General features: G+C 44.8%; 1 protein-coding gene across 5 annotated transcripts in view; it reads right to left on the bottom strand.

Annotated features, from left to right (window-relative positions):
- LOC149358032 (zinc finger MYND domain-containing protein 11-like) overlaps nt 1-14841 on the bottom strand; it is a 28179-nt gene extending 13338 nt beyond the window's left edge. The window contains exons 1-9 of one of the 5 annotated variants that reach the window (XM_089585014.1): nt 14650-14841; nt 11362-11542; nt 9128-9220; nt 8956-9043; nt 7262-7392; nt 4960-5019; nt 4498-4553; nt 3858-4095; nt 2318-2365 (exon numbers count right to left, since the gene is read on the bottom strand). In XM_089585014.1, the coding sequence (XP_089441140.1) occupies nt 2318-2365; nt 3858-4095; nt 4498-4553; nt 4960-5019; nt 7262-7392; nt 8956-9043; nt 9128-9220; nt 11362-11542; nt 14650-14762 (1008 nt within the window). In that variant the 5' untranslated portion in view covers nt 14763-14841. Of the gene's footprint in view, nt 1-2317; nt 2366-3857; nt 4096-4497; nt 4554-4959; nt 5020-7261; nt 7393-8955; nt 9044-9127; nt 9221-11361; nt 11617-11759; nt 12302-14649 lie in introns of those variants that run through there. The other 4 variants (XM_089585018.1, XM_089585017.1, XM_089585015.1 and 1 more) reach the window with 4 other exon arrangements.
- Between the last annotated feature and the right edge of the window lie 650 nt (nt 14842-15491).

Here is a 15491-nt window from a genome sequence, read left to right as displayed (position 1 = left end):
CAACAAAGAATTTTCAGGCTGGGTCACCTCTGGAAGCTGCATTGGCTACTTTTCTGTGAAAGAGCCATAACAGGGAAGACAGGTGCCAAGGCCAAAGCAAACATAAAGGACACACCAGAGGTGAAGGTAAGCGGTGAATTTGGGGTCCATAGTCGGCACAACAATTGGAAGAGGGACTAGGCTGAGGCAGAAGAACTAATGGTTGCAGCAGTGGCGGAAACGTGTCCAGCACATGACCAGATGAACTGATGGGCCAGCTGTCCACAGCTACACCACTCCACAGCATTATGACAGCAGCAGCATGTTGGGAAGGTCCGACTACAAACAACAACCAGTGGAGTGGCTGGGTGAAAACAGGGCCACCTGGTTGTCCAGCCAGATTTGAGGCAAACGTTTGCGAACTCCCTGTGAATGACAGCTTGGATCAGGGCAATCATAGCATCGACCAGCTGGGGGTTGAAGGTGACAGCTGTCATAGCTTCCAGTTTTCAGCAGACTATCCTGGGCAACTTTGCTGGATAGAGAGATGGCTGCCGCAAAGTCGGCAGATTTTCACATGAGGAAGTAGCAGCCAAGTTCGGAAGGCGGTCGAAGCGATGAGCAATCTGGTGGAGTTTAGCCAATCTGGTGGAGTTTGGCTTGCTCAAACCCAGCACCTCCACCAAAATATTATGTTTAGTTCTCCCAAGTGGCAGGTGCAATAGCCCACAGTCGGGGACACGAACAACTAGCTCACGCCAGAACTAGCTCCAACATCGTCGTTGTTTGAAACACAGAGGTGGAACAACATCCTCGTCTTGTGACTGCATACTGTAACTGTATTTCGGGCCTGAGAGTGCCTCCTTGCTACAGTGCTGCTTAAAAACATCAGCGTTGCCTGTTACGACACACAACCAAACCTACAGCAGACACAAATATCAATACCCACCTTCTCCTTGCAAGACAGGATTGTCTTTTTGAGCTTTCCCTGAAAGTCATCAACTGGGGCCAAAGGCTGCTCCTCAGATGAGAGTGGTTCTTTGGTGGCAAACTGGCTGGACGGCACTTCACCCTGGTCTGTTGTCACAGTCGTGCTAGACACCTCACATGACGACGATGGGCTTTGGGTGCTCTTTTGGAGGCCACCGACTATTGATGCCAAAGGTCGATCATCGCTGCTACTCTCATCTTCAGCATCCTCGAATGTTAAACCAACAGTATATTAAACTGCGCATAGAAAATTTATCAAAGCGTGTGAATTGTTCCTTTGATTTCAATTGTGAATTTTTCCTTTGAACGTTTTGTTAAGTGTTGTAGAAGGACTGGTATTTTCTTTGCAAAATAGGCCCATGAATTTTTTTTTGCCTCCCAGTGCTTTCAATACATTGTGACCTTCAATGGCACCTACAAGATGCTAATTCATTTTGTAAAATATGGACAAAAATAATCCCAAGTTTCTGAGCTACAACTGCGAGAACCTTGAAGAAGGTATCCTGGAAAGTGAGCTTTGATTCTGAGATGGACACCTTTAGAAAGTAGTGACTTCACTGGCAGGTCTATCAGTCCAGATTCTACCATTCGTTTACGTATGTTACTCATAAAAACCTACTCAGATCAAAAGAAACGCCACAGTAACTGCATAAATCATTACATCCCTAACATTATGTCTGTTTTCAAAAACAAAACTGAAAATGCTCTAATTCTATAAACCTATAAAATCCTATAATGCTATAAATCTGCATTAGAAGTATTGGTTATGCATTTCACTTTTACATTGATTGACTTCTCATCGCATCTTTGAATTGGATATCACTGTCACTTTTTGTTCCACTGCTGTGGAGGCTTCTGGTGGATGGAGATAGGTGGGTAGGTGATGGGTGGAGCTTCTGAAGGGTGGAGATCGAGGGGTGGAGGCTCATAGCTGGGAGATGGATTTTTACTGATCGATGCCCGAGGGTACTGAGGGCACTTCCAGAGGGTAGAGGCTTCGCACAGCTAGACAGTAGCTTCTTCACCGAAAAAGGAGCATACTGCTGCTAACACAGCCAAAGGCAGTCAAAAAGCTTGCAGCTATTGATGCAGTTCAGCCGTAGCAAGAGACCAGTGACCATGACAAGCAAAAGGAAACCAGTGAAAATCTTACATGCATGCTATAAGACCATTTCGTGCTTCTGTGCTTTCTTTAAACTGCTCACAAAATCATACAGCCATCACTCTGTTCCAGAACATCCAAGCACAACCTTCACTGTTCCAAAATACTTGGGTGGTCGACTGTCAGCTCTACTGGCTTCCAATCAAACCAAGAGGAAAGTGCACGGGCAAAACCGCCAGGACTTACCGGTGCAGCAGAAGTAAGACTCCTGGTGCTTGGGCATGCACACAATTCCTGCGGAGATCACATACGTGTGGCTTGCACTGGTGTATATATTATGTACAGTAGACTCCCTTTAACCCCCTAGCGGACTTGAACGGCTCGTCACAAGCAGACTGTCATTTCTGGCTCATGATGAGTTCAGCTTGTCATGTGTTTTCTGGCACTCTGTGTCCAGTTTAAGGGGTGACCAGTGTCGCCCCTTGAACTGTGTCTTTATATGTCGTCCAATCCTAATGAAATTACTTCACCTCGCTCAGTATTTTATGCTGATTTCAAATCAGCAATTGAATTTTTAATAAATTAGTCAATTCCTAAGATAACTGACTTTAATTAATTATTGATTAGTACCTAGGTGCAAAAAAAAATGGCTGAATGAAAAATAATTTTAACGCATGGTTACATAATCTAATCAGTAAAGAGTGCAATAATCAAAGCCATTTTACCATTTTTACCCTTCTTAGTAATTGTACAGTGCTTGGAATAGTAATATTCAGGGTCTAAATACCATGCATCGATAAACTTTGCAAAATTATAAATTTCTGAAGTGCGACTGGACAACTGTGCACTGATTATTGTAAATATTGAGCCTTCAGCTTCCCTTAGCAAACAAAATCTGTACTAGATGCTGGCATATTGACATACTAAGTTAGCTAAGTGTCCAAATGTTCATGCCAATGAATTATCTGTTCCTATAAAAATTCAACCCATGCGACGATATAAATTTAATATTATAGTCAAAATATTGATATAAAAAAAAAATATGGCAGAGTTGGTGAGCAATAGCTGTAGATCCCGAAGATGCAATTTCTAGAAAAATATTTCTGGGTCAGTTTTTGGTTCCAAAGACCAGTGGCAAGTTGAGCTCAACCAAAGCATTCTTTTTGGTTTTCCAACAGACGGCAGCACAGGTACGAAATGACTACCATTTTCATACCAAAAGCAGATGTACAATGTGCTTTTTAATGCCCTTTCATGTGTGCTTTTGTGCGCTTTTTGCTGCATCTAGCAAATGCACAGCCTTCACATTGGGGCACATCCCAGTCAGCTCACACGGTGCGAAGACCACTGGGGCACCATACCTGTTGGCGACCCATTCAAGGTTGTGGGACATAGCAAGGACTTTAGGCACCACCGCTGCTTAGTGGTGTCCTGCCCATGTTCTTGTGAAAACTTTTTCTCACATCTTCCTATCATTTTCTGCGAAAGTGACTCAGTTACGGCTGCCAGCACTCAGCTATGGTCGTACAACCATACCTCCATTTCAGAGCATTAAGCATAGCCTTCCACTGTTTGACACCTTTCAATTCCATCACTTGACAGGAAGGCTGAATCCCAGAAACCAAACTTTACTCAACACCCCTCACGCCTACTTTCATGTGCACAAATGTACCATGTGACAGCCCACAAACCGCCATGCACTACTGACAACTTGCTCCAACTGAACTACTTTTCCAAGCAGGCAAAACAATCAGCCCATAGGCGGAAAAGAAGCAGAGATACGTGCCTCTTCCTTCTGTTGTTGCTGCTGTTGTGGTGGGGGTGATGCTTGGGAGCATTGAAAGTCCTCGGCCGTCAGTCGCGTCCAGAGCGGTCTGTAGTGATACTCGCCAAACTTCTCCTTGTACTTCTGGGCATAGATTTCGAGCTCCTCGACAGCATTCTGGAGCCTCCTCTTACGGTTCTTGACGTTCGTCGGGGCCTCCTTGGACAGCAGGAAGCATTGGGCCATCGGAACCCATGCCCTGTGGGTTACAAAGCCAGTGCTGAGCCCATGGTCTTTTCCAGTAGATTGGAACACTAGCGACATCATGTGTGATTTTTCTGCACTAAATGACCATAGAGTGGCTTGGCAAAAAGGTGTTTAACTAATTTATGCCTGATGTTCTTCAACTTTCGTCCAAGAGTCAGCATCCAGGCATTCTTGTATCTGATGTCCACAAATTGTGTGAACTCTACCTGGAAATGAGACCAGGGTCTAGAGACCGACCCCAGAATATTTGAGCCATGAAGCCACTTTAAAGCATATACCAAGGCATGAAAGCCATATGTTACTTGCCTGATGCAACAAAAGGCACAGAAATGAATTTTCATGCAGAATCGCCAGATGTGCAACAAGCACTCCCCGATGTGTTGAATGCACCTACCTTACATGGGCCCCAAAAAACCTGGCGTCGACGTTGCCATCTTGAAGACGCATTGCCTGCAATAAGTGGGTTGATTCACCAATCAATACTTCCACTTTGTTATGAGATTAACAAAAAGAATTCATGGCAATGGATTGGAACAGGTAGCGTTAGATTCAGAAGCGAAACTGACCGATTTTTTTGTGTCCAATAAAGAGGAAACTAATAGATTTCTTTGGTATCCAATAAATGATAACTAATTTTATTCCTATACTAATGCTGAATATGCTTGCAAGACTATAAAAGTCTGTCTGTAGCAAGAACTACACAATAGCTCAAGAAAAATTACCTCGTAGCATCAATTCTCAGAAGTGGGGTATGTCAATGACCACATCAAAAATAAGGGAAAGTATCTCTGGCATATTTCTTGTGCCATTTTGTAGCAAGAATAAGCCAAAAGCATAGCTGTAAAATAATACACACCTTTGCAGGCCAATAGGGAAATCTTTTCAGCCTTGCCCAGACCAAAAGGTGTGGTCTTCTCTAAGAACAAAGAAAAAAGAGGGAAGAAAATATTCAGATTTCAAGCAGTTAACAAACACAACAAGTTGTAGCATTTACAATTCTTGAAAGATAATTTCTTTTTTTATAAATTCTCTTGGCAAGGGTAGTAGTAATGGGGCAACCGAACTTAAAGTGCAAAAAAAAAATGTGAGCGCATGTCACAGTACAAGCACCAACAACCGATGGAAATTTGGTGCCATGTAGCTGGCGAATGCATCAACTGTTTCTGTGATCCACAAGCGTTACCACTTTGGCCATGCAGGCAAGGCCGAAATTAGAGCAGAATGTGTTGCGCAAATAATGAGTTATGTTTAATGCAACATACGATTAGAAATGTTGCAGCATCAGCAAGCACATATTGCTGCAGTCAAGCAGCACAATGGACAACGCATTAAGGGCAAAGGTACTGTAAAACAAAAAATCTCTTTGTGATATAGCCTCTACTATATGTAGCAACAAATGTGCACAATTTGAAAGCTAAGCACTTTAAAAGGGCACTGAAAGTTACACTAAACATTTTTTTTATTTTAGAAAATCTGCTCTAGATCCTGACGCCCTCCCCACTGCATTTTGTGCATGCTGAGATGCATTCTTTGCATGACAGAAGTATCTTAGCTCTTTCCGTACAGCACCCACTGACCGTCGTTATCTTGCTAACGATGGATGTGAACGCCAAATTTAAATGCGTCCGTGCCATTCTTGATCATGCTGAGTTATCTGCCTTGAAGCTAGAAAACTACAGTTTAATTTTCTCTTCAGTTTGTCTTTTTTCTTTGTGGCAGCGATTTCTGAATCACCTGTGAAAACAGCGTAGAATAGAAGTCGAGAATGGTCGCCTCTGCTAGTGTGGCATGTGCCCTCAAACATGACAAATCTCGTGAATAAGCTGCCTCCACAGTTGATTTTTGTCGACGATTTAGGCAGTCCTTATAAGGATGCTGTCTCCTTATCCAACTTCAGCTCAGAGGGCGAAGACCTGAGGAATCAGCCCAGAACATTGGTGGCAGCAATTTGAACCTGTTTTGATTGACTATGCGGCCGCAATGAAAGGGGTGTTGACGTTACCACTGTTATGTCTCATTTGCCAGATTTCCACATCATTTGGGCAGGATTTGATACCACCTGCACAGTGAAGGGTCCGGCTGACTGTGCCACCTCATGGCACACTAAAATATAGAGCCAAAACTGATTGTTTTTTACCCGGAAAACTGTATGAGCTAAAACTTTGAATTTTTTCAGAATATTTGCTGTTGGATAGGCACACATTTTGAAGATTCCAAAATTTCTTCAAAATTTTGTTTTTTTTTAATAGATATACCTTCGCATGTTTTTTTTTCAAATTCTATCTAAAACCCTGATTTTGCAAATAAATTTTGAGACATCAAGCACTTTAACGAGGTTCATATTATTACAAAGTATGTTTAATCGGCTTCAATTTTAATTGCTCTTAACAGGGAGCATTAACACTCCGTGCTTAATGCTCCATGAATAGAGATACCAATCTAAGCACTCTTATAAAAGCCTCAACGGATGAGTTTGTATAATGCTGGTGATGGAAGCCATTTCTTACACATGGCTTGGTGTAACTTATCCAAAGAGGCTACATGGGCTACAGACTCAATCAAAATGACTGAAATTGCAGGCATTTAATTGTTATGACAACCCATGCAGCAGCTCACGCGAGTGTCGATGGAGTCACCAGAAGTTTGCATCATTTTTATGAGCAAATGACAGCTCTGCAGTGTGGCTGAAATACCCTATCTAACGGCACCTCATTCAAAGTATTCTACTACATACAGCCATAATTGAAATCTACTTCAGGAAAGTTTTATGTATTTAGGGACTAAAAGCTATGTGTGAGGAAGAAGACAAAGCCCAGCAACATTGCAGACGACATATGCAAAAGACCATTGAGGCGCTCTTAGTGTCTGCTGTTTTTTTCTGTGCTTAGCTCTAAATTGCACCTGTGTTTGTCGCCTGCCCCTCTGAATAAATCCTGTATTCATACGAAACTCCTTGCAGTCACGAATCTTGTGGGATCAGGGTCCAATAAATGTCAGACCTTTTCTTGATGCAGCCTGCTTTGGTTACACCTTTCCCGCAAACAAAGCCATCGCACAACTTCTACACCAGACATATTTCTTGCTAATAGTGCATATAATTTTACTGAAGTTGTGTCAAAGAAGCAGAGCAAAGTGCTTCGGAGAAGCCCCATACTTACACACGGCTCCGTAAACCATGCCTCGTGAGTATTGGCATTCTTGTAACAGTCTGGGCAAACCTCAATGTCTTCCATCTCCTGTTTACACACCCTCATCAGCACCTTGGCATTCTTAGAGAGCTTGTGGTTATCTGGAACCATTTTGAACAAAGGCACGGAAATGACCTCAATGACAGAAATCACTGCAATTGATAAAATTGTGCCAAAATGTTTAACCCTCAGGACAGCATGAGATTCAAGCTTATTTGGCATGCTGAAGCACAGAAAGACACTGTACAAAATTTTTCCCCGTACAGTGATAGAGAAAAAATTGTCCCATGCACGCACATCTATCATCATCAGCCTGAATACGCCCACTGCAGGTTAAAGGCCTCTCCCATGTCTCTGCAATTAACCCTGTCCTTTACCAGCTCCGGCCACCCTATCCCCGCAAATTTCTAACCTATCCCACCTAACTTTCTGCCACCCCCTGCTACACTTGCCGTCTCTTGGAATCCCCTCCGTTACCCTTAAAGGGACACTGAGGAGAAATTGAAGTTGGCTTGTATCGACAGAATACCAGCTCCTGATTACAAAAACGCCACTCATACTGACAACAAAGCTCTTGTAACGTAGAAAAGAGCAAGAACCAAAATACAGGTATCGCCGCCACAGGCCAAACTCGCAAGTACAAGCGTCATGACGTCATATAACAAAACAGTGTTGCTGGAACCAATGGTTCTAGCAACGCTAGGACACGAGAAGCACAAATCACTGAGGCGCAGCCAATGCATGCGCAAATCTCCTTGACGTCGCCAGATGGCGCCACGTGCCGGGCAGCTACGCGCTCGCCTGAAGCATCGGGACCAATCAGCGCCTGCTCGCCGGCGTTAGGCGGGCTCCCGGTATTCCGCTAGCGGTATCAAGGTACACGGTATGCTAAAGGTGTCTATTTGCGAGAACTTCGTTGACGACTTCGAGAACGAGATCCATCGTAACGCTCGCAAAACGCCGGTGCAAACGTAAGCGAAGCGACTGTAGCGACGGCCGCAATAGCCGATAGATGCCTTCAACGTGCGGCCGGCGGTAGCTTTCTTTTCGGCTGCTGCTAGGCCGCACTGCTGGCCGTCAGAAATCACGGAGTCTGCATCACGTCATGTTTCACGTCACTTAGTCCTCTGTCGTCATAGCCGAATCCCAAGTTTGAATCACAGCGGCGGGAAAAACCTTTTCAACTTCGAATCCAAATTTCTTAGAAATAAATGCATTTTTCACTGCCGGCCAAGTGGCAACAAAGCCATGACATGCCGAACTATCGGATTTTGCTATAAAAAATATATTAATAGTGCTCTCCTCAGTGTCCCTTTAAGGACCAGCGGTTATCTTGCCTTCACATTACATGCTTGTCTCAAGCCCATTTCTTCCTCTTGATTTCGACTAGGATGTCATTAAACTGCATTTGTTTCCTCATCCACTCCGCCCACTTCCGATCTCTTACCAATTAACCCCCGGCCAAAAAAATTATTCCACTGTAGCCCTCTCAAGAAATGCAAGTACGCAAGCGGCAAAGAGTATTCTATAGCAACACAGCAGCAGAAAACTGGTCAAACAAATGTGAAGATAACAGGGCTACACATGCTGCCATGCAGTTCCTTGACAGTGCATTCATGAGAAAAAAAAGAAAAGGTGAAGAACAAGAACTGAATTCAACTTACATCCATTAAATATAACACAATTGTGATATATCCAGCGGGCGTCACTAAGAAATGACTCTGTGCAGCCGTACTGCTTCCACCTCACTTTCTGCAAAGTCAAGCATATTTATGACAAAATGGTCAGAGAGAACAGAAGGCTGCAGAAAGCATTCAATAACGAAAGAGAGCTTACCCTCTCAAGGATGCTGAGATCAAAAGGGTGACTAACATATTCTGTATACGAAGGATATGTTTTTGTGCAGACAGGCTTTCGGAAGGCTTCAAGCTGAAACAGCATGCACACATAATTGTTATAGCACAGTGGTTTGCAAATTGAGGTCATCAGACCTTTTGTGGTCCTTGAATGTATTTCTAAGGTCCATGAAAAAATTGCTGTAAAATGAATCCCCCACCACTTCCTGAATGAATAATAAGACCTCAGGCAGCTGTAAAGGCCCTTACAATCCCAACATATAAACTTGTGAAATACTTCTCAGATTACTGGAGTGTGTACTTCCAAGGCGCAATCACAATTCATGGTAACACACACTCCTGTGATCTCAATCACCTTCACTGGTGCCCAGGAAGCCCCCATTACATACACAGCTTTAAACAGTGCCTACACTCAAGAAATTTTAAAAGACCACAATACTGCATGATAAAGAATGTCATAATTATAATTCCTCCAACGATGTCTCTGCAAGCTCGGAGATAAAAGAACACTTACCAATGCCTGACAGTGTTCTTTAAAAGATGAGCTTCATTGCATTTTCATACTGGAATCCTAAATGCTCACTGGCTGCTCACTACAACATTAAATGGCGCAGTGAGGTGCTATATTTACTGGTACATCCCATCCTTCCTTTAACCCAGAACAAGAGATTAAATCACTTGTCTTACATCAACACCTTCCACTGTGCAGAGAGAGAATTTTCTGCGTAATATTAATGACAGCAAGCCTGTTAGCATTGTATATTTGTTTTATTTATCAGGTTTGAAGCAACACTTAAAGGCAATTTGAGGGGTTTTTTGAAGATTTTTAGTTGACAATCACATCACATTCTTTTACAGACCCCTCTCTCCGATATGAAAAATTGTTTTTCAAAGTACTGAGTAGAATTTTAAAAAAGCAAAACAAGGAAATTGAAGACAAAACCACTTTTTGGCCAAACTATGATGTCATGACATACCAACCTATGATGTTACTGATACTGTCTCAAAACTTATCACGCGCATGTTGATTGGCTAAAAGCAATAGCTTCGGTAATTACAGCAAAAGCATTAGATGGCTATGTTGACACTAGAAATGTGTGCGAAATGTGAAAAATGTGTTGCTAGAAGTCCCTCTTCTGCACTCCCAGTGACCTCATCGCTGGCTGACCTCAATGTGGTAGCAGTATTCCCGAAATCATTCACCAAAATTTCGAGGGACCGTCCTACAGCATTCCAGGTGCTATCATAGTATTTGTCCTTGTGTATAGCTTGCATGTTTTAGTCAAGCTGGAGGCCAGCTTGTGACAGCGGTTCCAACCAATGACATATGCACCTTCAGTTGCATGCTTTAATGCGCAGTTGAGGTGTCCACTCTGCCCTTTCCTTCCCTAAAAACACATGCTAAGTGCCCACAAAATTTTTCACGTCTGACATGAGGAAACACAAGTGCAATATTTTGTCCTTCCCCAAACACACAGCGAATATCAAGGAGCATGCCAAACTGTGATGTCACACACGCAAGGTTGCACCTAGAAATTTCCCTGACTGAGGCTATAAATTTAAATCGAAATTTTAAAATTTATCCGCACTGCAAGAAGACATCATCTGGCTACAAAATTTGGCACAAATGACCAGAACACAGTGGAGAACTGACCCTGAAAGTTTCAGTTTCAGTCAAAGATTTTAAATATGAAGAGATGTCAATTTCCCACCACCTAAACATCCTCCTCATCACCTATGCAATTGCAAACATTGCAACAAAATATTTTTAAATTCCTAGCTGTTACAGTCACCAACAATCTAAAGTGACACTTGCACACTGCTATATTTTTCTCATCTGGCAATAGAACCTGTGTATTTTTAAGACATCTCTCACATTGTGCTCTTTACGACGCGAAACCAATAGGGTACAAATCCATGATCAGACTAAAAGTTGGATGCACATCTGCCGCTTGAAGCCTTCAACAAATTTGTATACTGGTATATGTGGTTTGACGTCCCAAAGTGACATGGGCTATCAGGGAGACTGTAGTGGAGGGTTGCATAATAATTTCAACTACCCGGGGTTCTTCAATGTGCACTGACATCACACAGTATGGACCTCATTATTTCCCTTCAGTATGGATATAGCTGGTTACAAAAGCTTGCAAAAAAGAACCAGACATAGCATTTTTTTTATTCACTAGTACCACACACAATGCACATGACACCCACCGTGCGCTGCTTGAGCCTCTGCAGGGCGTGCTGAAGGAGGCTGCAGAACTCCTCCATCGAGAGCAGGGAGAGGGAGGGTGAACGCGTGTCCACATTATCGGCGGCCGTGATGCGCTCACACTCAGGGCACACCCACTCTGTGAGGCCCTTGACCTTGAGGTTGACGCAGGACGCATGGTAGCTGCGAGGGCACGTTACACACCACAGTGTCGATTGCTCCTGGTGGCAGATCCAGCAGAAGCGGTCCCCGCCTTCCTACAACACGGCACATGCACACCGGTCAGTGCTGGAAAAGTTACCATTACATCTCACTACTGAAAGCAGAGGAAGTGTTTGCATTGGTAGATTGGATTGTAAAACACTTATTGCGTCGAGAGCAGGTTGCAGGAGACACGTACTAGATGGCCGCCAGCTCATGGATGGCGGCGACCTCACTGGCCCCGCTCGATTGCCCGTACTTGAATCTGGGGGCCCGAGCTGACCAGCACAGCCTCCCACCGCTTGGGAGAAGGGAACTGTATCAACTCCGCCGGAGGTGGATAATTTCTGCAGTTCCACAGAATGTGGTCATATGTGGCCCTTTCACCACATTTATGGCAGTGTTAGAAGTGCACCGCCTGAGGCTACACAAATTTTGGCAAGGGTGGCACAGAACTATTACGAACTAGTTTATTTACATGGCCACGCTATATCACTGCTATATTCCAATAAGATGTCCTGCAACAACACTGCTCTCTGTTTATGGAGCAGCGATTCAAAAGTAATTTCTTTCTTTCTTACGTTTTCTCTGCACCTCCGTTTCTATGAGCTCTGTCTTCTTTTCCACAAAGCAGGTACTGTGTTCCCCTCGCTGGCAGTTGCCAGTCTCTCTTTCGTGGTCTTCATTTTTTATTGCCTCAGCAATTTTCACTAATAATAATAATAATAGTAATAATAGTAATAATTTTATTTGCCACACCATGTTGTGTTACATACAAACTCAGACCTGTCAAAGCCAAGAGGAGGCTTGTAGGACTAGGCCCAGCAACATCGGCGAGCGAAAGTTAGAAGCAATAAAAATAGCACGATAATTGTACATACACTAAAATACAAATACTGAAGAAAACAGACAGTATAAAAGAAAAAAACACTGTAAAAATCATTTGGCCTTAAAACATCACAGATTTTAACACCCATTTTAAGTTTGTTTTTGAAGTAGCAGAGAATGCATGTATGGGACGGCTATTAAATATTGTAGGAACATATAAACCTCGTCTTGCCTTGCCGTATCTGGTTGAGTATTTAAGAACACTGTAGCGCTGACCTTTACGTAGGGTTCTGGCAGCAACTGATTTAGATTTGAAGGCAGTATTCCAAAAGTGTTGCAGAGCAGCTGTTTGTTCGTATGAAGTTTCAAAGAAAGGAGGAGCAAGAAAATAGGCCCTTTAGAAAATTCAGCGCCATCTGGTGTGTGGTGCGCAAACCGCGGTGCCTCTGCCATTACTTGGGCATACGCCTGCCGGTATGCACTCGGGCCAGATTGAAAAGTACGGCGCCCGGCGAAGCCACAACAAGTGCAGTTTTCTTGTTTCTGTGTCCTAGCCATGTTCCTTGACATTGGCTCTCTGCTCCAAGCTATAGTCGCGATGCCGGCATGATGCTGTGTGCCTTTCTGCAGCCAGCGCGGCGAAGAGACGCGCACGGAAGCAAGCTGTGTTTCCAGAGCACAGAGCGCATGGAGTAGCTGCATGCTTCTTTCTTCTCGTCCGTGACCTGTCTGTTTTCACATTAAAATAAAGGATAGAAGTATTGAAAGAGCAGCGAAAAGTTCCTTCTACCGTGTAGCCGCTCCACTGTATAGTGAGCACAAAAATAAAGGTGCCACCTTTGGCGCACTCGAGGACATGCATTCCGATGCTGGCGACTATTTCGGCGCGTCACAAAATCAAAACGTAGCTCAAACGCGCTTGTTTTGGATTTTCAAGCATCCACGTCCATTCATAGAGAGTTCCGTGGGTCTGAAAAAGAGCACGACGATGCGGCGCGGCGAGGAGCGCCGTCCTTCTCTCCGTTGCGAACATGCAGCAAACGACAGCGACATAGGCGGAGTGCAGCAGCAGCAGCTGTGTGTTTTCGTTCGGTCAGTGCCTGTGCACTCTGGCTAAAGCAGGAGACGCATGTCCGGCAACACGTCTGGCGCGCCGCTCCATTCACCGCTTCCGAACTGCCACACCACAGCAAGCAGGGACATACGGAGCGGCAAGCAACCGGTGTCGTACTTTGCCGCAGCGCAGCAGTGCCTGAGCGCTGCTTGGCTTGGTGTACAAATATTGCAAGAAAACACGGCATCACCTTGTTATCAGAAAGACTGCCAGCTATACTCGAGCGGCGACAAAGCATGCCTGCTGATGTTGCGAGCTTTTGGCAACAGCACCGCTCGCGGGTGCTACGGGCGACAGGCTCTGCGGCTGCCTGTCTGCCGTGGTCGTCGCTAGGCCTATAGCCTGCTTCGCATCGAAGCGGCAAGGGCCGGCACTTCGGAAGTCGCCTGCGCTATAATTGAAGGCCTATTCTTCACTCCGCTTTGCTGTCGACAGCATCATCTCACAACAAAATAAAAGTATGGTCAATTTCTACGGCGCCTTCAGCAGCGGAGCTAGCGGGCGCCAGTCGAGCCGGACCCCAGCGTCGGGCCAGCGGCAGCTACGAGGCGGTTCTCGCAACAAATTCGCTCGTACCACAGTTGCCACTTTTACCAGCAACTCGGTATTGACCAATGACCCAGAAAAATGATATATTTTCTCATTTCCCTATCCCAGGGTTTATTATTTACGTCGATAACACTCATTAGCTCGTTTTTATGACGCCGGCAGACGGGATCCAGGCTGGCCGGCCGGCAGGCTCGGCTTACTTCACGTTCGCACAAGAAAATACAAAACAGCCATGCTACCAGAAAGGATGCTTCCTAGATTCTAGCAATGACAGCATGCCTGTGCTATAGTGGAGCTTTCGGCAACGACACCGCCTGCGGCAATGCCGGGCGACGAACTGCTTGCTGGTCACTCACTGCCCTAGTCGTCGCTAGGCCTAGATGGTGAACAGCTACAACGCGACTGATTTCGCACCGACGGCTAGCGCACCGGCACTGCTGATCGAGCGCCCATATCCGGATCCACACTCATTTCGCCCTGCAGTGCGCCTGCTCGTAGTCGAGTCCGGTCCAAGTGTTGTTAGCCCTCCTTTATCGACAGTAGATTCGACCTGCAGGGTGACACGGCAACGCGCACTGTCGACGGATCGCAGTAATACCGGCTTGTAGCTTCGCTGAGAGGTGCGGCCGGACAATAGGAGTCCAAAAGCCTTTCGGAAAATCCGCCCGGGATGACAGTCAGGTCCCTCGACCACTGCAAATTTTCCACCATCGCTTTCACAAACACAACCAACTAGCCACAAGGTGGAAACTAGAGCAAAGGCTGTGTGCGTCTTCCAGCCAAAGGTGCCCAAAATATGGCGCACGGTGCCGACGGAAGTTGCTGATGATGATGCCTGCCGAGTTGCCAGACTGAATTTTCTAAGGGGTCTATTAAAAACAAGCTTACTTGAGGGGGAAAGGAATGTTCGTAGGCAGTACTTTTCAACATGCTTTTTAGAAGAGCATCGAAACGATCATGCCACCTTTGCAAACAGTGCCTAAAAACTGTGATGCCATACCTTTGTAACACTCTATGGAAGTCCATGCATGATTGTCTTTTTTACCGATACAGGAAGAAAAGATTTATTTGTAAACAATAACTACCCAGACAACACCAAACGTCCTGAGGACGTCCTCAAAAGATACAAACGTCCTCACGCTTTCTTACTGTGTCTTTAGGACGTCCTGAGGACGCTGCCTAGTTGAGGGTCCTAGAAATGTCATCTCGAGGACCTGATGAGGACCCAGTTACAAACAGACCTTTTTTGTTGATTGCGGTTGTTCCTACTGCTATACGTAACTATTGCGCTAATTGAAGCGCGGTAATTAGTGCGCTAACTAAAGCGCACAGGTGAATTCTTGACAAATTTGTGCTTGCTTATATCTACCGCGCGGCTAAACCTCCCGTTTTTCCTTTTTATGAGAAAGAGCGCAACGGCTCGAGTTGGGCTGAGCTGTG

Source organism: Amblyomma mixtum, chromosome 3, assembly GCF_055824585.1.
Source record: "Amblyomma mixtum isolate Tamu chromosome 3, ASM5582458v1, whole genome shotgun sequence".
NCBI lineage: Eukaryota > Metazoa > Arthropoda > Arachnida > Ixodida > Ixodidae > Amblyomma > Amblyomma mixtum.
Note: the sequence above shows the minus strand (reverse complement) of the source record. Positions and strands in the feature narration are given on the sequence as shown.